Source organism: Schistocerca americana, chromosome 8, assembly GCF_021461395.2.
Source record: "Schistocerca americana isolate TAMUIC-IGC-003095 chromosome 8, iqSchAmer2.1, whole genome shotgun sequence".
Lineage (NCBI taxonomy): Eukaryota > Metazoa > Arthropoda > Insecta > Orthoptera > Acrididae > Schistocerca > Schistocerca americana.
Genome location: NC_060126.1, coordinates 374,191,759 through 374,215,132, shown reverse-complemented (window position 1 = coordinate 374,215,132; position 23,374 = coordinate 374,191,759). Strand labels below are relative to the sequence as shown.

Genomic DNA, 23,374 nt, shown 5'->3' with positions numbered 1-23,374 from the left:
CTCTCTCCAGAAGTTGCTATCTGTGTTGCCTTCTAGATGCCCATCTTGCTTCTCCTCCTTATAGGATCACTCTTTGATGCTAACAGTGTACTCCTGTCATCCATCTTCGTTGGGACGCTGTCACTGGCTAACTGACTGTGCGATCCACACCAGTACACAAACAAGCTCCACTGGCGCGCCATGCACGGCCCTGTGCCAAACACGTTCTCCATCACTGAAAATGCCAACCCCTCCCTTGACAGTCGCACATAGTTAATGTGGGTGGTTCACGCTCATAGCCGACCGGGTTGGCCGAGCAGTTCTAGGCACTTCAGTCTGGAACCGCGCTGCTACTACGGACGCAGGTTCGAATCCTGCCTCGGGCATGGATGTGTGTGATGTCCTTAGGTTCGTTAGGTTTAAGTAGTTCTAAGTTCTAGGGGACTGATGACCTCAGATGTTAAGTCCTATAGTGCTCAGAGCCATTTGAACCATTTTTCACTCTCATACACCCATCGTATATGCTGCCACTCAGTTTCATGGCTATAGTGCCCATCCCGTCCTCCACCCACACTGGGCCCCTACCACCTGCCAACTCTCTGGGCTAGCGATGCTGTGACATAAACAAACTCAGCTGGTGTACCATATAGGCCAAGTATCATACTTCAATTCCAGTCCGCCACTGCCCATGGACTCTGGTGCTGGCACCAAGCTGCTATTAGCAGTTCAGTCCCATACACCAGACTGCTCCTCACTGTGACAGCACACCACTCCCTGCTTTGCTGTGGCACTGCAGGTGGCTATTTTGTTGTGCAGGCGTACTCTTGTTGGAGGGGCAGCAACACCAGTGCTGACGCCAAAAGCAAAATGACATGGGAATAAAATTGTGCTGTGAGTTGCTACTTTGGCCAGTCCAGACGCACTGCTCTGCACTATAAGACGGCACTGATCACAACTGGCAATATTTCCTTTAACCATGGTAGACGGAAGCACATCGAGGCTTTCAACACTTAAATCACTGCTACGCTTCATCCCCTGGGCCAGTTTCCCTGGATCCACTGGTTCAGGCTGGAACGATGCCCCATGTTGAGAGCAAGCCACTGCCAATTACTAATTCACGGCATGGAACGGAGTGTGATTTATTGCTACTTTGCATTCACCAGGTATTATTCCAGTTTCCCATATCTGTTCCATCCTTTGACTTAGGCCATTAATAGAGATTTCACCTCAGGTTTTCAACATTTTCGCTGTAAACGAGTCTTCCTCGGTGATTTTATTGTTTTTCTATTCAGCAACTATCCTCGGTTCATCAGTAAAAGGAACTGAAACAACGATTTGATCTGGTACTATTCTCAACCATTTCTCTCACCTTTTCATAGATAAGACATTCCTGGAACCACTTGGCTAGAATTTTACAGGCCTCTCTGACGTTTCTTGCTAGGTCTTGCGCGAGTTCAAACTCGGTGGCTGATAAGCATTTCCTTGCTGCTTGAAGCTACTGTAAAAGTTACTGCTGCATGCATTCTAGCCAATAACTGTTCTGTCGATTTTCTTAACACAATCTTGAGTACTCTTTCAGTGTTTACGCCTCCTTTATATACAATCTACTTCTTATGCAGTACGTGCCATATTTTTTTGGATACTCTGCCTGGTTACCACAACTGGATGCGGCGAGATCATTATTGGAGATATGCACGTCCGTCACATCTCGTGGTTGTTGACGTGAAATCCACTAACCTGTTTCTTTCAGATGATGTACATTTCGCTGCAGTGGAATCATTGGTCGTGGACCGGATCTCAATGTGGAGGTATAGCTGCAATGGCGAATTGTGAGGGAATTCTCTGCTACCAGTTTAGTCAGTAAAGAGCGTACACAATTTAAAAAGTCATGCCGTGTAGTCTTACTTATCCAGTGGCGACCCCACATAGACTGCATTTTAAACCTCATTACAAATTATAGCTTCTATATTATTAAAAATCTATTTAGAGGAAGCCCTAGAAGAATACAAATGCAACGCTTCAGCATGGTAACACCAGTTGGAACAGACATGTTGTATACACTATTTTTTGAGGATAGTCAAGTGTTTGTTGCAACAGGTATTGAAGATGTTGAATGTCTGTTCTGGTACATTAAGAGCAATGTAGCCTTTCAATAAATTTTGCTAAAAGTAAAGATCTTCCATTGGGAGAAAATGAGACAATAGATTCGGTAGCTGATATTGGCAAGTTAAGGATACATGTTCGTCAAAATAACGAAAAAATGTTATAAAAATTTTCTTGGTCTATAGAAAAGAGCATTTCATTGCGCTTTTAAAAATGTATGGTTTATGAGCATTATACTTTTCAGTTCGTTCAAAACATCAGGTTGAACGTAATGTTGCACATGGGCCACCCCCATCTGTCAGTTTGAAGTGAATCAGAATACGTGATGCTTCCGTTTCTTCCGTCGTTAGTTACAGATCTTCAACACAGGTGTATTCTAGAAGGCACTGACTCTCAGAACCAAAGTACGGGCTTGTGTAGAAGGCTATGGTTCGAATGTAAACAAAGGTCTGAGAATATATGATTTCAGAATTTCATACACGTGTGGTTTTGTAGGTATTGTGTCTTGTTTTGTTTCTTTGTGTATGTTTCCTGTGCTACAAATGCCGAGAGTAAGAAATTTAGCCCCAAACGAAAGTTTCGCGGCAACCAGTCCCAAACACAACCGAATAATACCCATTAGTTGCTTCAAAAGTCACTCGCAGAAACTGTGCCTACAAGCAGTGCTTCTGAAAGTAAACTTTCGCTTTCTGAATGTAATAAGAACAAGCATAATAGTATTCTGAGCAGCTATAACGACGGAAATTTGATTGTGAACATAAATATGCCGTCAGGATTTTTGGAGACTTCTGTGAAATGTAAGTACTGCAATTCTGAAGATAGTATTGACGTATCTGAGGACATTTCAGTAAGGAAGGGTCTTTCAAGTTGGTTAGTGATTGCCTGTAGCTCGTGTAAGATGCACAGTGAAATTATGACATCGCCAGTAACTGATAGTCGACATTACAGAGTAAATGTTCAGCTTGCTTATGCAATGTGATGTATTGGAAGGGAAAGAAGAGCTGCCCAGACGTTTTGTGCAGTGATGGATTTGCCTCCTCCTCCACTGAAATTTGACAGATACAATAAATTAATACTTAATGCTTTATGTGGTGTACGTGAACATTCAATGAAAAGAGCAGCAGAAGAAGCAGTAACTTTGTCTGAGAATACAGATATTGTAGCAGCATTTGATGGATCTTGGCAGAGAGATGTCATACTTCTCTGAATGGGATTGCAACTGCCACATTTATTGAAACTGGTAAGATACTAGAATATAAATGTCTAAAAAAGCACTGCCAGGGTTGTTCAAGTAAATTTATTGGCACCCATGTTTGTGTAAATTACTTTGATGGCCCAAGTGGAAACATGGAAACGGAAGGAGTTCTAAACATTTTTAGAAGATGGGAGGTCAGTCGTGGTGTAAAGTGTGTATGCTACCTTGGGGATGGAGACTGTAAAGAACACACTACAGTTGTTAGTGACAGACCATATGCGGACACACTGACAGAAAAGCTTGAATTTATTGGGCATATACAAAAAAGAATGGGAGCTCGGCTGAGAAAATTATTTGAAGACTTCAGTGGAAAAAAACTGTCAGACAGAAAACACATAGGTGGTCCAGGTCGTTTTACAAAAAGTGAAACTGATTCTCTGACTCAATATTATGGACTAGTAATAAGGAGAAATATAGGAGATTTGGAAAACATTAGACGAGCTGTTTGGGCAACATGGTTTCACAGAATGTCAACAGATGAAACCCCGCAGCATGGTTTGTGTCCAAAAGGGGAAGATTTGTGGTGTAAGTCCTAGTTCAGCAATGCTACAGGCATACAATATACCCACAAGCATTCCTTACCACTTGCTGTAATGGAGGCAATTAGGCCTATATAGAGGGATCTGGCAAATAAAAATCTACTTAGGAAGTGTGTGTATGGCCTCTCTCAGAATGCAAATGAAAGCTTCAGCAGCTGTATATGGCAGAGCATACCCAAAACTGTATTTGTTCGGCTGACAGTGCTGAAGATGGGTGTAATGGATGCAATAATAATATTCAATGATGGTGCAAAGTTGTGAATAAACTAAACATCCAGACGGGAAGAAATATTGCTTCAGCTCTAACTGCTATCGATAAGCGGCAGGTAACCGAAGCAGAGACAGCTGCAGAAGCTGCTACCAAGCAGTCAAGGATAAAGAAAAGACTGAAGAGAAAGAGTATGGAGGATAAGGAAACAGGAGGACAACTGGAGTACGCAGCTGGAATGTTCTAAACGAGCGTAGTGTTAAGTTAATAAAACTGTAAATCTTCTTTTGCGATTTACTGAAAACTTGAATTTTCATCATTTAGGTACACTTTTCTCCTAAATAACTGAAGTTAAACCACAAAAATTGATACAGATGTTTAGAATGACCTTCTCTACCTCCCATACCTAATATTTCCTGAAAAATTTATGACATAATGATGATGTCGGTGATATTTGAGCTAGAATTTTAAATATTTTTGTTGTAGTACAATAAATTACTTGTCTTTTTCACAGATCAGCATCATGGAAGGAAACTGGGGGCATAAAACGCTTATGTGAATGTTTTCTGTACTCTGACTCTTTTTCCAAGCTATAAAGGCTGTGGTTCCAAAGAAAATAGTACTGCAGTCAAATACTGTTCCTTTTTTATACTATTATAAATATGGTTCTCAGTAACAAAATATAACAATGATTTTTTAGGAAATGCTTTGAATAATGACCCTAACTGTATGTATGAATTTTGAGCTACCTCTCATTTATAGATCATTTGCGCATGAGGGTGAAGATAATGCTAAAAATGCAGTCCGTTCAGGAGAGTGTCCCCTTAAAAGAAAATAAAGCTTTTAAAATTCCTGGAGTAACTTTATCAGTTAGTGAAAGGAGCACAAAAAGAAGTAAAAAGTAATGTTGGACAAGGCAAAAAGACTATCTGACAGTTAAATGCAGCCCTATGGAATAAAAAGCTAACAATAAAAACCAAAAGACGTAACATAGAGTTGGGCGATATATTTCGAAGTTTGGATAAGAAACCTGCCAAATTAATAAGAATGATAAACAGAGGCTTCAAACAATGGAAATGGACTACTGGAGGAGGAATAGCATATTATCAGGGCTGGATCACATAACAAAGAAGGAAATAAAGAGGAAAATCGAAGATTATAATTTAAACCAAGGGGCTACTTCGGTGTTGGCATCTTGAAAAGGTGTGTGGTTGAAGACGGCCAAAATGAGTAATGTAGTGGATATGCCCTGAAAAACGGAAAAGAGCTAGATGAGCAAGATTGTTGAAAACAGAATGTAGAGCAAGAATGCTGTAAACAGAATGTACATGAAGCACTGAAATTAGAGATTTGGAATGTAAAGATTGTATGGACAAAAAGCAATGCAAAAAGGAAATAGTGGAACGACAACAGCAATATTAAACTCACATGCACGCACGTGCACACACACACACACACACACACACACACACACACACACACACACACACACACACTTACACACTTATTTCGTTAACATCTATTTTTTAAATGTTTCTAAAATAAGATATACTTCTTGACTCTATTATTTCAAATAAAGGGTGGTGAGCGTCCAGGAACATGAGCCACATACATATAATGTCAGGTAATCTGAGGAGGAACACAATGAACTATAGGTTAGAAATACTATACCTGCCTCTCAGTTCCTGTGAGGTTTTCACTCACATCACAAGGAATGTACACTTACCAGAGAACTATGCTTGGCGTGTGAGGGAGATAAGCTCCCTACAGCTGCTGAGTCGCTGCCCAGATTGTATACGCTTCCCTGTAAGCAATGGTTCGTGACGTGGTGATAATTACCCCCTGAAATGTAAAATGAAATATTCTGGGAGTAAATAACAAAAGTGTTCTATTCTATTTTGGGCACAAAACTAAATCATATACTGTTACCACTATTTCATAAGGATATGATACTCATAACATAAATTACCAGTGATTATGTGCGTCTGAAAAAATAGCCATATGAGTGCAACAATGTGATAGATATTTGTCGAACTAAGGTATGAATAAAGTCTTCTTCACATAGTCTACCCATTACACGTAAACATTGGCTATTGCAACAAGAATTTAAGACAGTAAAATTGATACATACATGACAGATATGCTTAAATATCTTATGAAAATGCCATCTTCGTCGTTGTAGATATTTCCTGCAGTGGACTAGAAACTTCTGCATTATTGACTTCGCAGGAGATACACGAACTAATTGACTGCACAACAGTAAACATGTAATGGCTACTATATCGATGTAGGGCCTAACCAGCATTATTATTACAAGTGACAATGGTAAGAGGCAATGCTTTGGATACGTGAAGTCCAGTTCCAGTTAGTTCACAATTAATCAGTCGACCAATCATGTTATTTACACACAGTAAGCATAGTTCACATATTTTAACTTGGTTGATTGTTAATGGGGGGTACAGAGTGTGGATGACGCAACTGTCGCTAAGGGAAGGAATGATGCAGAGGAAGCATGCTTTGTTGCAAGTGCTTGCACTCAGTGTAGGTACAAGGACTGGTAGGTAGCAACCGTGAAGAACTGAAAACTGCCTCATCATTCCATAGAAACAAAGTGTTAGAAATAAGCAGTACCAATTGTCTCTTTGGCTCTCTAATTTGTGATTTAACAAAACACTTGTAAATGCTAAATATCAATTATCTTTCGTCATATTAAAAATAAAAATATTTAAAGAAAATTCTTTTGCATTCCAAAGTTTAGCTAGTGTCTGATGCTGATGTTGGTAGGATGGATGAAGCGATATTGGCTAATAGTTGATTGCACTCAGGGATAATATTCGCTGGAAGCTTTGAAACGAATGCTTTGCAGCTTATTTTTGGTGTTAGCATACATCCGTGACTCATACATGTAACAGGATAGTCGACAGACAACTTCAAGGGTGAATGTTGTGCTCTGCACAGAGGTTTAGTTATGGCCCTGAAGGGATCTCCCATACTAGAGACACCAAGAATGTGTACATGTTATCTGGTAAACCAGTAAAACCCATGATTCTTTAAAGGATCGAAATTCCTTGCATATAACAGCTTTACAAATGCGTTAATGTGATAAATATGTGATGTTAAGCGTGTAACCGAGAGAAACTTTAAAAGAGAACTGAAATTATGCTTAAAGTTTTATTGGAAGGCACTAAGTGTTCTCATTACGAGGCACTGGATGATACAGTCTAGATGGGTTACGCTCCATTTCAAGCAGCATAAGTTTTTCACGCATTTTAGTGTTTATGACGTTATATCTCATGGACTCAGGCCCACGAGAGAGGGAGGACGGGGTGCGTGCGTCACACTGTCTTGTAGCAGTTTGCAGACAGTATCCACGTACATCACTGAGTGTATCTGAAAAATTATTTCATGGCCCATACTTCGTGAGATATGATGTCATAAACACTGAAAAGTGTGAAAGGCTTGTTGTTGCTTAAAATGGAGCGTAACGTACCCAGACTGTATTCATCCAGTGCCTCGTAATGAGACCACTTGTGATCTACAGCGGCAGCTGCCTGGAAATCGGAGATTTTATGTTCCTGAGATATATTTAGCAGACATTATCCACAGACACCACTAAAGGTACTTGCAAAACTCAGGGCATTGTTGAAATATTCCGGTACGTTCCCTTTTGGCCGAAAGTGAGATCTTACTACGACATCATAGTTTGATGCGAACAGTTCAGGATGAAATAGGCAACAGACTCGTGAATGTCGGGTGTTTGTGGTAAGAACCAGACCCGTCTGGGAATTACCTTGCCATTGTAACAAACAAGTTTCAGATTTCGGCTTGTGAAAGGCGTAGTTATACCATCCAAATGACTGGAAAAACTCGTCAGAAATACTCCCAAAAAATTCACAGTAGTTGATGTTACACACGGTCTATTTTTAGACTTCTTATCCAAACAAAACTGTTGTTTCAGTTCAACGTAATAACGTTACAGGTAATAACGTAAACTGATAATGAGGTTTACTACATTGAAGCGACAAATAACATATAGACATTGGTATTCAAGTACAGAGATATGGAAAAAGGCAGAATACGGCGCTGCGGTCGGCAACGCCTATATAAGACACTAAGTGTCTGGCGCAGTTGTGAGATCGTTTACTGCTGCTGCACTGGCAGATTGTCAATATTTAAATGAGTTTGAACTTGGTGTTACAGTCGGCGCACGAACGATGAGACACAGCACCTCTGAGGTAGCGATAAAGTGGGGATTTTCCTATACGACCATTTCACAAGTGTACCGTGAATTTTAGGAATCCGGTAAAACATCAAATCTCCGACATCGCTGCGGCCGGAAAAAGATCCTGCAAGAACGGGACCAACGGGGACTGAATAGAATCATTCAACGTGACAGAACTGCAGCCCTTCCCAGATTGCTGCAGATTTCAATGCTTGGCCATCAACAAGTGTCAGCGTGCGAACTATTCATCGAAACATCATCAATATGGGCTTTCAGAGCCGAAGATCCACGCGTGTACCCTTGATGACTGCACGACACTGAGCTTCATGCCTCGCCTGGGCCCGTCAACACCGACATTGGACTGTTGATGACTGGAAACATGGTTGCCTGGCGGACGCGTCTCGTTTGAAATTGTATCAAGCGAATGGACGTGTACGGCTGTGGAGACAACCTCATGGATCCATCAACCCTGCATGTCAGCAGGGGACTGTTCAAGCTGCTGCATGCTCTGTAATGGTGTGGGTCGTGTGCAATCAGAGCGATATTGGACCCCTGATACGTCTAGATGCGACTCTGACAGGTGACACGTGCGTAAGCATCCTGTCTGATCACCTACATCCATTAATGTCCATTGTGTATTAAGGAGGACTTGGGAATTGAGAAATTCCAAGAAGACAATGCGACTCCCCACAAGTCCAGAATTTTCTACGAGTAGCAACGATCTTCTGAGTTTAAACACTTCCGCTGGCCACCAAACTCCCCAGACATGAACGTTATTGAGCACATCTGGGATGCCTTGCAAGGTGCTGTTCAGAAGAGATCTGCACCCCGTCGTACTCTTACGGATTTATGGACAATTATGCATGATTTGTGATGTCAGTTCGCTCCAACCTTTCTTCAGACATTAGTCGAATTCGTGCCACGTCGTGTTGCGCCACTTCTGCGTCCTCGCGGGGGCGTTACACGATATTAGGCGGGTGTACCAGTTTCATTGGCTCTTCACTGTATTTCAAAGTACAGGTTCTTCCAGTACAGTGAGCACACATATCTGGCTCCTTGTAGTGCACCGTTACCACAACCAGTATCATCATTCAAAAAACATCAACAATTTTTAATTTTTGCCGAGGAAAACAACATAGAGTGCCTCTTCCAGTTAAATCTGAGGCACATAAAGATGTCTTGAAGCTTGGCAAGAAGGATGCGCGAGTTTGAGATATGGACTTAATAAGTTGGTATGGGACAGTTCTGTTGCGGATGCTACACCCAGTTTGTCAGAAACAGAAGCACAATGAACTTATTAACCCACCAAAGCTGTAACTCTTACTATAGTATATACATTTTGAATTTGTAAGACAGCTGATAATATTCAGTAACCTGTAAAGTCGTGATCTTGTTGCTTTAGATACTTGTTTAATCAGTTGACATGACACTCATAAAGCGAAGTTGTTTGATGCAAGAGAGAGACTAGCTCATTCTTTAAAATGCAATAAATTTTATAATAAATATTTGTTTTGGCGTTTAATAAGTTATCTGATGTGCTCTGACCTAAGTAAAGGTTCGGAAAAGACAGGGCTAATGAAAAAATGTTTCTAGTCTCAGGACAGTTTTTCGTGTTTTACTTGAAACTACATGAAAGTAGCTTATCTGGTTATTGTGCCAATGTCTTCAAATATATCTTTGTACCAGACATAGTTCAGGATATGTGAGGTCACAAACACTGAGATGCGTAAAAAACTTGTTTTTGTTTAATACGGAGCATAACTTATCCAGAGTACATTAATCCACTGTTTGACAACGAGAGCAGTTGGCGACTTTCAACGACCTTTGAAAGCGATCTATTATACGCCTGCGTGGGAATTCCATTCTTTCAGGAACTGGATATAGGGTTGCTGGTAAGTAAGATGATGAAAGACACTTGAAATAACAGTTTCAGGTTTGCTGCGGGGGTCGGCGTCTCGTCGTGTGGCGTGTCCTGTTGGTGGTGGCGGCGGCGGCGGCGGTGCTGGTGGTTGCTGCGAGCAGGCTGGCCAACCGCAGAACGGACACTTGGCCGGCCGGGACACGGAGCTGTTCGTGTTCGGCGGCGCCAGGAGCAGGCACCACCACAGGCACCACCTGTTCGGCAGTCGCGAGGAGCTCTGCTCGCTCTAAAGACGTCTGAACCCAGTGGTAAGAGGCCGAAAGATGCTCACGATGACGGACGACGATGTCGCAAATTCTAATGAGGTTCGCAGCCCGCCAGCAGAAACCGACTGTACTCTCTAAACTGAGGACTGTGTTCACAAAAGTGAACAACCACAAAAAAATAAATTTTCATGGAGCACACTTTACTCAATTACTTCTACATTTACTTACATATTACGAAAGCCACAGTGCAGTGCGTGGAGGAGGGTGCACTGTACCACAAGTAGTCGTTTCCTTTCCTGTTCCACCCGCAGATAGAGCGAGACAGAAACGGCTGTCTGGACTCCTCCATATGAGCCCCAATTACGCGTATCTTATCTATGTGGCACTTCCGCGAAATGTATGTTGGCGGCAGTAGGATAATTCTGCAATCACCTTCAAATGCCGCTTCTCTAAACATTGTCAGTAGTGTTCTTCGAAATGAATATCTTCTTCCTTCCTTCTTCCCCACCTGAGCTCCTGAAGCATATTTGTGACACTTACACGCTGATCGAACCCACCAATAACAAATCTAGCTGCACGCCTCTGAAGTCCTTAGATGTCTTCTTTCAATACGAGCTGGTGCGGATCCCAAACACTGGAGCAGTGCTCGAGAACAGGTCCAACTAGTGTCCTACACGCAGTCTCCTTAGCAGATGGACAACACCTTCCTCGAATTCTCACAGTAAACCGAAGTCGACCATTCACTTTTCCTACGACAATCCTCACATTTTCGTTCCATTTGATATCGCTTCACAACGTTGCATGCAGATATTTGAAACACTTGACTATGTCAAACGGGGCAGTACTAGTGCCTGTACCGAAACGTGACGTGTTTGTTTTTCCTACTCATCTGCATTAATTTACATTTTCCTACATAATTCATTATACCAGCTACAAATTTTGCATAGGTCATTTTGTATCAACCTACAGTCACTTCTTTCCGACACCTTCCTCTACACCACACCATCATCAGCGAACAACCGCAGATTGGCGCCCAGCCTGTCTGCTAGCTCATTTATGTATTATAGAAAATAGTAAAATACTTCAACAGTATACATTTCTTATATCTTACAAAATTACGTTCCACAAACGACCAGAAATACATAACACAACGATGGAAAAAATTTTATATCAGCTTTCTGCTGTGAATTAATAATACGTAAAAACCATGAATTTTTTTCCAAAAACTACGGATTAATTATTTCACTGTCGTAATGTTTTATTTTATTTTGAATTCTTGAAAAAATAGCAATTAAATAAATGCGTTGATTAAGGTACTGTGCATCATTATTTTCATTCTCATGCTCATTGTAATACTATAGGACATAAGTCGTCAAACCTTTTTTTTTTAAATTAAGAGCCAATATTGACACTGTAGGGCGACGCCCTGGACACCTCGACATACGGGCTTCGAGCCAGTTTGACGACCACAGCCCTAATGCGTTCCCGCACAACTCTCGGACGTCTCCTGGTGACGTAACAAAAAATCTCTCTAATTTATTCACATCCACAGCTGTTTTTGAAACCCTCATGTTTTCTATATTTTACTGAAGATGAGCGTTCTTGATACTGTGTTACTTTTCTTCACTTCAACAGTGATCGAGGGGGATATGAACATGGCTTCAAATTGTTTGGTACATGCCTTGTAAATAAGAACTCTTGGTTCAGACATTTTAAATGGTAGCTCTCTTTTAGTAATATGTTAGCAGTGGTCTTGAAATGACTCACGTGGCAAACCTTTCCCAGAACTATACAGGTGCCATGGTGATTTAGAACCTCATTATGGCGTGGTGGCAGGCTCAGGGTTTCGGGTTTCTGAAATCCTTTCCATTGGTACCAAATATCCTAAAAGCGGGCACGTAACTGGCAACCTAGAATGTGAGCTAGTCAGCTACTTTGTCGAAATTAAAGACTAAATGTATACCAGAATCAGTAGATGTTCATATGTGGCCAAACTCGTTATTTGTAGATGTCGAAAGTAGAAATATTTCAGTTTTCTGACCAAGATTAAAGAGGCAGATAGTAAGTTTTGGTCAAATTCATATACTGCATTTAAAAGTACACGAATACATCTTTGGATGTTTTGTAGTTGTTGAGTTTCGGGAGTACGGTCTTCAGTTACAATTTGCTGTTGGTTTATACGATGAAATAAAATCAAATACGACACTTTTCTGAACGATTCCATGCCACCCACTGTTGTCAATTTTTCCTTCGCTGATTGCGAGACGAGAGTAGTCATAAAGTTATAATTATTACTATAAAAAAAAAAGAAAATGAGCTTGCGACCCCTACATTTGGTGTTGGACTTCATCCTTCTCTACGCATTCACCTGTCAATGCAACATACGAGACGTATTCCGAAAGTAAGGTCCGATGGGTAGCGAAATGGAAATCACAGTGAAAATCAAAAGTGTTTTACTTGTAATACTTAGCCACACCTTCCAGCAACATCTCTACATAGTCGCCACCCCATTTGATACATTTGTCGTAGCGTTCTACTAACTTTCCAATACCTCGACATAGAAGGGAGTAACCTGCACTTTTCGTCGATTCTCTACGCTGATCTTCATTTCGTTGTCTATGCCAAAATGTTGACTTCATAGTCAGCGGTTCACGTCAGCAGAGATGAAAATCAGAGGGAGCTAAGTCCGGACAGTATGGAGGGCAATCAAACACTTCTCATCGAAAACACTGTAGGGGTGTCCTCATTGCCCTTGCAGAGTGCGGTCGAGAAATGTCATGAAGAAGAAAATGCATGACAGTTATGTTGTGTGGGCCGCATCAAATCAGGCGAAATTTGTCACGGGCACTCATACTTGGCGGGAGACACTGTTTTCTAGGCGTGTTTACGTGCTCACTGGGCGCTCAGACCTGAAAAGACAGACGTGACGCAATCGGCGGACATACTGGAGACACTGCCCAACACACATATACAAAGTTTTATCGGATTTTCACTGTGGTTTACATTAAACGACCGATCGGACCTTACTCTCGGTATGCGCCTTGTCTTTTCTTCCACAGTGAGTGACTTGGCGGAGACCTTGGTTGTAGCCGTTTGTATTTTTGCTGCAGCGACATCATTCTGAAAACACCTGCTACGAATTGCTTCTTCATTCGAGGAAAACCAAGAACTGAATATCGGGAATATATGTAAGGCGACACAAAAGTTGATAGCCCAGTAAGCAGCATTTGCGTCGGTGTACTGTGTGAAATGGGCTGCGGCGTTCTGGCGTGGCAAAAATGTCCAACTGAAGAGTGTTAGCCTGACAATAGAGATTTCGGTAGTATGCCACTGTGACAGTTTGTCTGTCACGGCCGGCCCCTGTGGTCGAGCGGTTCTAGGCGCTTCAGTCCGGAACCATTTGGCTGCTACTGTCACAGGTTCGAATCCTGGGGATGGATGTGTGTGATGTCCTTAAGTTAGATAGGTTTAAGTAGTTCTAAGTCTAGGGAACTGAAGACCTCAGATGTTAAATCCCATAGTGCTTTGAACCATTTGTCTGTTAAGCGCTTGATATGCTACCGCCACACCGAGGCGGTCTCAAACAACACCCAGAAAAAAAAAAGAAAAAAAAAAAAAGAAAAAACGGCCGGCTCAACACTCTCAGCACCTACTTGCTCAGAAGTGGTTGCCGCTTCGCCCCTTTCTGCTGTGATGAATCCATGTCTCACGTGATTTTGCTTTGCTCCTTTATTTCGGGGCTGTGCTGATGCAGTCAGCTCTCAAACATAATGAGTAAGCAGCTAAAGACGTCTTGGATGGCCCGGCGTAACTGCTACATTCCCTCTGCTGCTCCGGTTCGCTGGGCTTTTTGAGAGGAAGTGAACAGCGGGCGGCGACATTAGTTAGGCTCAGAATATGTAAGATGTAGAAAACTGATATGCCTCTGATTTTCACTTTTTCTATCAAAATCTCAATTGTGTTACACCGCTATGCAAGCACCAGAACCACTGCTTTCATTTCGGTTATCTGTCTGCAAAATGTTATTTTTTCGTGGAGAAGTTTTAATTCTCCTCCTTGCTGTTACACAATTTCGGTCTTAGGCAATTTTCGACTATATAGAAACATTTATTCGTTGTATGATCGTGAAAGATCTGCAATTGCAAGTATGGGTATACTTGTCTCTTACACTTGTTCTACATAAACCATGTCCTAATGTCCAAAGTCTTGTTATTCTGGTTGCACACGTCATTTCCATGATTAAAACTGTACAACATCTACTTACAAGTCACGTAAAGTGCTCTTGAGTAATACAAAGTACGTTGAGTGTTTATATACACGATTTTAGCCGCCAACTGTCAAATTTTACACTTTTAATTACAGATGACATCTAAACTGAGAAGTACAAGGTGGATCGTGATTTATATACTACACCTATACGAGACCAACATGGCGATACTTTCTATCGCAGATCTTAGATGATCGTAGAGTCAACAAACTTAAATAGGTGCTCGTAAACATTTATAGGCTGAAACTGTGCGATAGCATAGAAAAAATACGAAGAACTGACAGCTGTAGGAGCTATGGAAAGACTGTAGAAGTACTTAGCAACTGTGGTCCCAGATCCAAAGAAAATATTGCAATATGACACAGCGCAAGTCTAAAAGTATCGTAACGCCAGAGTACCACGTACCAGATTTTGTTCTTCGCAATCTGTTGTTTCCTCTTACTTTCCTTCGATTATTTCTTCATCTGTTCACGGAAAGGCCACCAGCACAATAAGCAACTGATTAGAGGGACATTCTGCTCTGATATGCAGAAATAGTTTAACTAGGTGCAGGTAGCAGAGGGAAAAGTCACAAGTGGGTGACAAAGGCAGGAATACGTAAGACCGATTAGAGAACATATTGAGTGAAGTAGTTACGTGGGGATGAAACGAATAGCATAAGGCTTTAAACAGGAAAGTGCTGAGGGCTACATAGAACCAATCGAACGACTACTGAGGTATGAAAGGTAAGGAATTGTTCTGCATTCAAAATGTTTCGAAATTAATAATCAATACATTATAATGAGCACAGTATTATTATAATTGCAACGTAGAAATTCGATAAACATGGCATTTTCGAGACCAGTGGTCCGACGTTCTATCGTTTATGAACTACTACAATATACAGTACAAAAATAATAGAAAAAGGAAGAGTATGCCAGGATAAACACGAACCAGTATGTTTCCAGTTCATACCGCAAAACCTGGAGCATACTATCATCAGTCATGTTGTCGCCAAACACGCATCTTCGAGAACAGTTATTCTCCTAGAGCCTGCACAGTCATAGAAACGTAAGGCTATCATCAGACCTACAACTCTTCACCTGTATTACCTGCAGTTAAGTGCAATATTTGTGTATAAGCTCTTCGTACGCTTCATTTCGGATTTAGACAGCAACAAGGAACAACATTATACTCTACACAGGTGAACCTCGACTCATTTGCTATGAGGTTTTAATTCCCACAACCTTCACGCTCCGACTGACATCAATCGTCACTCATAAGTGAAACAAGCTTTTTTTATTCTAGTTTCTGGACAGAATCATCCATACGTCGTAACTTGACGTGGTATCACAGCAGAGCAGTAAAGTTTTGAATTACCTGTTCTTCCATGTATTTTTGAAAATATTCCTTTACTGCGACAATAGAAGTTGTGGTTTACCAGTGACAGTGCTCCTAATAATTTTTTTCCTCCATAATATAAGGTACATAGGTTACGATACGGCGTATGGTGAGAAACGGAACGGAGCCTGGATCATCGCATCTCAAGAGATTTCTCATGAATTCCTCTACACACGGTCGCACAAAATGCCACTGGCGACACTGTAACACCAAATCAAAGATTACGTAGCACTGAGAACGATATCAGCAGCTGTGGAAGTCTTAAAATCTCCAAGAGATAATCCGTAGATCATTCCACAGACACTTTACATTCTTACTGAGGAGCAGCAAGTAGAATACTTGCCTTAACATTCTTCGCGAAGTCTTGATTACACATTTCTACAAATTTCTAAACGCAAATGCACTTTTCAATAAACTGCGAATTTGTAGACCACAGGCATTGGAAAGTACTTGATAGTTTCTCTCTTTTTCATTTTCAAAATACTGACCATTACTTTTGAAATACTTCGTTTATTACACCGTAATTTTTGTTATGTTCTCCAAGTTATTTGTGAATGTTTAAATGGCTCTGAGCACTATGCGACTTAACTTCTGAGGTCATCCATCGCCTAGAACTTAGAACTAATTAAACCTAACTAACCTAAGGACATCACACACATCCATGCCCGAGGCGGGATTCGAACCTGCGACCGTAGCGGTCGCTCGGCTCCAGACTGTAGTGCCTACAAACGCACGGCCACTCCGGCCGGCTGTGAATGTTCACATTTCCATTATTTCTCCTTGTATTGTTCCTTAACTTAATCAAGAGTTCTTCTGCGCACTTCAAAACATTTCCTCTCTATTTCCACTTCAGTGCCAACTTAACCATATCTACTGGTATAAAGCACAGTACAAGTACCAATTACTTTGTTTTCCTTCTGTTACCTTATTTCTCTCTCAATTCGTTGTGGTATACCTCTAATCATGTTTCCGTTTTTTGCTCAATCCACATTTCAAAGCTGCACTCCATTCGTGCAGTTTCAGAAACGTCCTAATCATTTTATACAAGCGGATATTTTTCATCGAATACAGCTTTAAACGATCTGATGCTGATGTCCCTTTGCTTCTGAGATATTAAATGTTTTACATTATTTTGCCGCATACATCTCAATTCTTGGGTTTACGGGTTAACATTCAACGTTTTGATTACCCTTCATCACTGCTGTCTTTAATTCACTGTTATCCCCGATGTCGGTGGTAAGTGTGCTGCTTCAGCATGGTGTTAAATTCATTCTACACATGTTGAATGTCTGCCTTAGCTTCAACTGAATAGACTATGTATACTGTGGACTTAATTACTGATTATTTCCCTTTAACTCGAATTATCATTCCCTAACATCATTCCCTCTTTGTCAAGCTGTACAAGTTGAGCAAGAGTCACGCCAGAGGTTCGAGCCCTCACTCGGACATGGGTGTGAGTTTAGCGTTAAGTTAGCTTAAGTAGTGTGTAAGTCTAGGGACCGATGACCTCAGCAGTTTGGTCCCTCAGGAATTTACACGCATTTTTTTGAGCAAGAGTGGCAAGTTACAATCTTGGTTTACATGGCTTATGTCATGGCATAGTGTTTCTTGATCTCCTGTTGTAATAAATGTTATTTGCATCTTTAACCCATTGCGTATCACGTGCCTGTATCTCTATTTTCCTCCTATTAATGAGAATATTTTAGGTATCTTTTTGCACACTGCATTCTAGAAAGTTTCCCTTATCTTAGAAAATTCCATGTACATATAACAGTTTACACACATTTGTGTCCACAAGCCGAACTTTTATATATTGTAACTCTACTTTTTGTGCGAGAATGCTTGTTTTGCCCCTCCCCCCCCCCCCCCCCCCCCCCCCCACCGGAAGTTCGGGTTCTCCCTCGGGTATGGGTGTGTGTGTTGTCCATAGCGTTAAGCTACTTTAAGTTAGATTAAGTAGTGTGTAGGCTTAGGGACCGATGACCTCAGCAGTTTGGTCCCATATCACCTTAGCACAAATTTTCAAATACTGGTTTTCGTCAGTTCCAACTACAGTGTTGTTCCGTGCATCAATCTTCAAGCTTAGTCGCCCGAAAAGTCTCATACTTATTGCCTCTTACTTTATCCATAGAGTGACCTTAATTCATCTGTAGAATTACATCATTTATTTAATGACTGCTCTCTAAACCCTGTGTAGCACACAAATTATTATTCTTGTTCTTATATATTTTACTAACACAAGGTATTTCACAGAAAATCTCATTGATGCTTCATGAGTTAAATCTTTTTTCCACAATGCGGTTGTACTTGTTGGTTCCCAAATTATAAATTTTATTCACATCAGAAAAGTAAATCCCACCACGCAGCAACATATATTTACTTTCAGATCGGTTTTAAGCCCTTACAGAATCATTTAAGACGCAAAAAATTCGTCTTTTCCTGTATAAGGGGCGGAAACACACAAGCCAAATAAAATTTGCGTCGATGAAGATTGCTAATCTACAACCCAAAGTGGAAGAGTCTTCAGCCATGAGCTAAACCTAAGAGAACTATAAGAACGATTAGACCATTACAGGTTACAGTCCATTACGAGATACTTACTGTATTGTTCCTTTACAACTAATAACAAATTCTGTAATCTCTTCGAAGACTCTTGAAGCAAAAATGTAACTGTCGTGTGGAGAGAAGTTCTGTACTGATAAGGTAAAAGACAACTCGAATGAGTATTATCGTATCTCTGTGAAACTACTTTTGAGAGTGTCCTAAGTCTGAAGTGGTAATTAGAGAAATTTGAAAAATAGTTATTTATGATGCACTACCCTTAACTGCACCGTTTATCAGGTATTTACTAAGAAAATGTTATAAGAATAAGCTGAAACTTAAACAGAGAAAATAGACGTAACAGGAGTAATTTTATGTGATTTTTTTTATTTAATTTGTAAATTACCCTCATATGCAAAGAAGATAAACATTTTTATTTTGAAAGCAATTAAAATATTACTTACCTGCATGTTGCTGTTTTAAGTCAGTGTTGTGGAATCTCCATTCATATTCAGATTCTTATCGTTGCTTTGGTGGCATAGAGATTTCATCGGTATAAATGTGGTTGTCACCTGGCAACAGACATTAATGAACAAAAACATTTTTATGAAATAAATCCTCGTCTGGTAAAAATTTTCAGTTGTCGTGAAATATTCAAAATATGGTTAGTGGAAATGATAATCATGTATTCCTTTCTGTATTTCAGTTTCTTTGTGAGATTGTACGACAGTGTCGGTTCCAAGCCTACATAATCAACCAAGAGGAGCTAGTCTGATCATCATGTAGGTCCTCAAACAGCTGTGGAAAACGAAAATTTCTTCTTCTGGAGAGACTCAGGCAGTGAACAGGAAAATCAATCGTCCTGTGCATTGAACAACAACAACAACAAAAACAGAATCACTCGCACCCATCTTCTGCAAACTGTGAATTTAATATTATTCTATGAAAGGCTGTCTCATAATAATTGCTGGATGTGATCCCATAATACTTGATAATAGTGAAGGAGTGTACTCCAACTGAAATATTTGAAACAAATGGTTTCCTTTCGGAGATTTAATACATATGTATATAGAAATCTTTTATATTAAGAAGTTTCATTATATTACAATGCACATCTCTGTAAATTATTTGCAATAATAAATATTTTGAAACACTGAAGTTCCGTGTTTTTCTCTCTCAAAATAAAAAAGTCTGAAGTGAAAACCATACAAAATGATAATATTTTATGTTAACGAGCTCTATATGTACATACTGATTTTGTGTTTTTCAGTGTAGTTACGAAAGTCCATCAACACTAAGAACAGCCATATTGTGGAATTAAATCATTTTGCTCTATACGTTTCCTAATGAGATCGACACATCAAGCCATGGTACGCTGTATTATACGAGAGATGACTATATGATAATCAGATCAATGCAAAATAAAATACACTGCCCTTTCCATGTTCTTTAATTGAGATGTCCAAACAAGGAATTGTGGAGAGCAAAATGAAAGCTTTCGTTGCGCACTACCTGCATAAATGGTGTCATAACTGTTTTCAGCTGTCTCCCAGTACTATGTTTTCGTTCACTTTTCATACATCCCACAGCTCACGTAGTGTCGCTTATGAAAACTCTACAGACACTAGGGCATATGGATGTGCTGTATACTGCATTTCATGTGACCCCTTAAGAAAAGAAATAAACTGGGCTTCAGTATTTAAAAGGATAGTATCCTTCTTTGTATACTTAAAGCAACGATGATTCAGCATTTGGGTGTGAACTCTCCCAGCAGTGGCAGAGTATCTCTGACAATCTGTGTTGAAAGGATCTAGCAGAGTATCTCTGACAAAGTGCGATCAGAAACACATACTCTGTCCTGCGTCCGCAAAGGATCTTAATACTCTGCCTTGTCATCTGGTATTGGAAGCCATATACATTACTGAAATAAAATCCCACCTTCAGTAACGGGCCTTGTTCATAATACGTTTTTTAAAATCTAAAGCTCCTACAACTCGGTTTGGGAAGGCACACAAACAGTGGTATAGTACTACAAACCGATTAGTCACTTCCTTTGAAGTTGTTGAAGAAAGCCTTCCATTTAAAAGCTAAGCACACAAAAAGAAGTAAAAGAAGTAAATTTGTCAAAATTTTTAGGTAAAAGAGAAGTCCATCATTCTGCTGAAGGTCATTCAGAATACAGGAACGTATCGTTTTCACTTTACCCTTATTGACTCCTGTGATAAGATGGAATACCTACAGCCATCCTTACGATATTATTTATTATTGGCTACCAGTTTCGGTACTTCCGGCCGTAACTGACGCTGGCGGTGTTAACTCCAGTCGTATACAAGATTCATCAGTTTCCAGCATCCATGAACTGGTTTTCGCAGACTACATGTAACAATGATGATGTGTCTCCAACCATGAACTACCAACTGGTTGTGCAGTTCAGGTTGTCGTCAAAACATACATCCAATAATTTGGATTTTCAAATATCGACACAAACTCACTATGAAATAAATTGAATTTAACATTGTCATCTCTTTCTACTTATACCTCTTCTTATACCACCTCTTTCAACTTTCTCCTGCATCAGTTGTTGGTATGACTATTGTTGTACAGATTTGAACATAGTGTGTATTGTCAAAATTAAGGGAGAATCTTTTTCATACAACCACTTAATAACTCTTCGAAATAAGTCAATAACCATCTCTTCTGTTGCTTTCTCTCCAACAGGGTTTGTTATAAGACTGGAGTCGACTGCAAAAATTAGCAGTTCTGCTTGTTGAATGCCATATTGGAGGTCAGTCAGACATATAAGGAATATGAGCAGACCCAAAATTGAATTCTATGGGAGAGCTTTCTATGTTTCCAACACTGTTTTGAATTACTGAGCACAGCTTATTGCTTTCTGTTTGTTAAGTATGATTCAAACCAGTTGTGTGTGAAGCCATCAGGTCCAAATAATTTTAGCTTTTCTAACATGTTCTACACAATAAAACAGCTTTGAAAAGATCAGAAAAAAGCCTACCTGCCGGTATTTAAGGCTTGTAATATTTGGAGAGGGTGGAGTTAAGATGTACATAGCATTTTCAGTAGAGGAACCCTTCTCGCTTCCAAACATTGATATGCTAAGTAAATTGTTCCTGCTAGGATCTGAGACTACTCTTGACTACATAACTTCTTCAGATATTTTGGAGAAAGATGTCAATAAGCAAACTTCATGATATTTATTTAACTCTCTCTTGTCACTTTCCCTTTAAAGATATTTAACAATTGCATATTTTAATCAGTATGGAAAAATTCCCTGTGCCAATGATGCATTATATATATCACTAAGGGCATTACTTATTAAGTTACAGTAATTTTTCTGAATTATGTTTGAAATTCCATCAACACCATACGAGCTTTTGTTTCTTAGAATTTTTAAATTTCTATTAATTTCAATGAAGGATGTTGATGCTACTTCTAGTTGCTTCAAGTTACGTGAAATGACGTTTCTAATATTTTCATACTTCTTTAAATGGGCAATTTAATCCATTTATTCTGCTACATTTAGAAAGCGATTGTTAGACTAACTCACAACTTGTGAACTATTAGTTTCACGACATTGTCATATAATTTAATTGTTATGGTATCTTGTACAGTGACTGGCTGTTTGGTCTCCGATTTTACAGTATTCCATGTAGTCTTAATCTTATTATTTGCATTACTTATTTCGGTCAGGATGTGCACACATGTTTAATTTTAAGTTTCCTTAAAATAGTACCGTATTCTATGTACCATGCAAGTAATGTCATATGTTGACTTATTCTGGCATTTACTTGTATATAAATTTCCCTATTCCTCTTATATCAGATTTTCATTCACTTAGACATCCATGGCTTACTTCTTTTTTTAAGAGGTTTTCTGTATAATTTTTAGGGAAGCTAGTTCCAAATACTAACACAAATTCACTATGAAATGAGTTGAATTTAACACTGACATTTCTTTCTTCATATACCTTATCCTATATCAAGTCTTTTTACTTACTCTTAAATCACTGTATGCTGTTGTTTGTAGTAAGCCATATTGCTTTTTATGAATTAACCTAATGGCTGTAGGATGCTATACCATATATTTCCATCAGTTGTGGATCATGATCAGGTTGTCCATTAAGAATTGAGTGCATGTTAGTTGTTTGAGTCTGAGCACTATCTACAAATATACTATCACACTGAGTCCTAGTATACTGCTGCACATGAGTTGCAAAATTAACTACTGAAATTAGGTTTAAACACCCATAAATAATGTCTGCAGTTCGTTTTTCCTGTTGTATCTTAAGAAATTTACTTCGAAATGTCCACAAACTACTGTTTCTTCTTATCTGACATGCAGCTCAATAATACATTTAAATTATTCGTAAATAGCTGAAAGTTTCTTAGAGGCTGCGTGTAGATCGTTCCTATTACCAGAGCGGTATTCTGTAGTAAATCATGGCCTGCACCTGATTAGAAAGGAGAAGGAAAATTAGCTGAGTATCTGTCAGAAGATGCAAGGGACGCCACAAGCACACAAGACAAAATCCACGTGATTACTGGTGTCTGTAGAGCACAATTTGTAAGCTAGAGTCAAGTAATAGAACTCTTGAAAAAATTGTAACATGATATGATTATAATAATAGCCATGAAAGTAAAATTGAGTTTTTTGATTAGAACATTAAGGGACTGACGTTGCCACTGCCATTACACACCCTACCAGGCCTCGTAAACACACTAAACACAAACAACAT

The 23,374-nt window shown here is 39.8% G+C and overlaps 1 protein-coding gene across 3 annotated transcripts in view; it reads left to right on the top strand.

Annotated features, from left to right (window-relative positions):
* LOC124545370 (prolactin-releasing peptide receptor-like) overlaps positions 1 to 19,779 on the top strand; it is an 835,248-nt gene extending 815,469 nt beyond the window's left edge. For 2 of the 3 annotated variants that reach the window (XM_047124280.1, XM_047124281.1), the window contains 2 exons: positions 10,234 to 10,475; positions 19,328 to 19,779. In XM_047124280.1, coding sequence (XP_046980236.1) covers positions 10,234 to 10,457 — 224 coding nt within the window. In that variant the 3' untranslated portion in view covers positions 10,458 to 10,475; positions 19,328 to 19,779. Of the gene's footprint in view, positions 1 to 10,233; positions 10,533 to 19,327 lie in introns of all 3 variants that reach the window. The other variant, XR_006967612.1, reaches the window with a different exon arrangement.
* Positions 19,780 to 23,374: the final 3,595 nt, after the last annotated feature.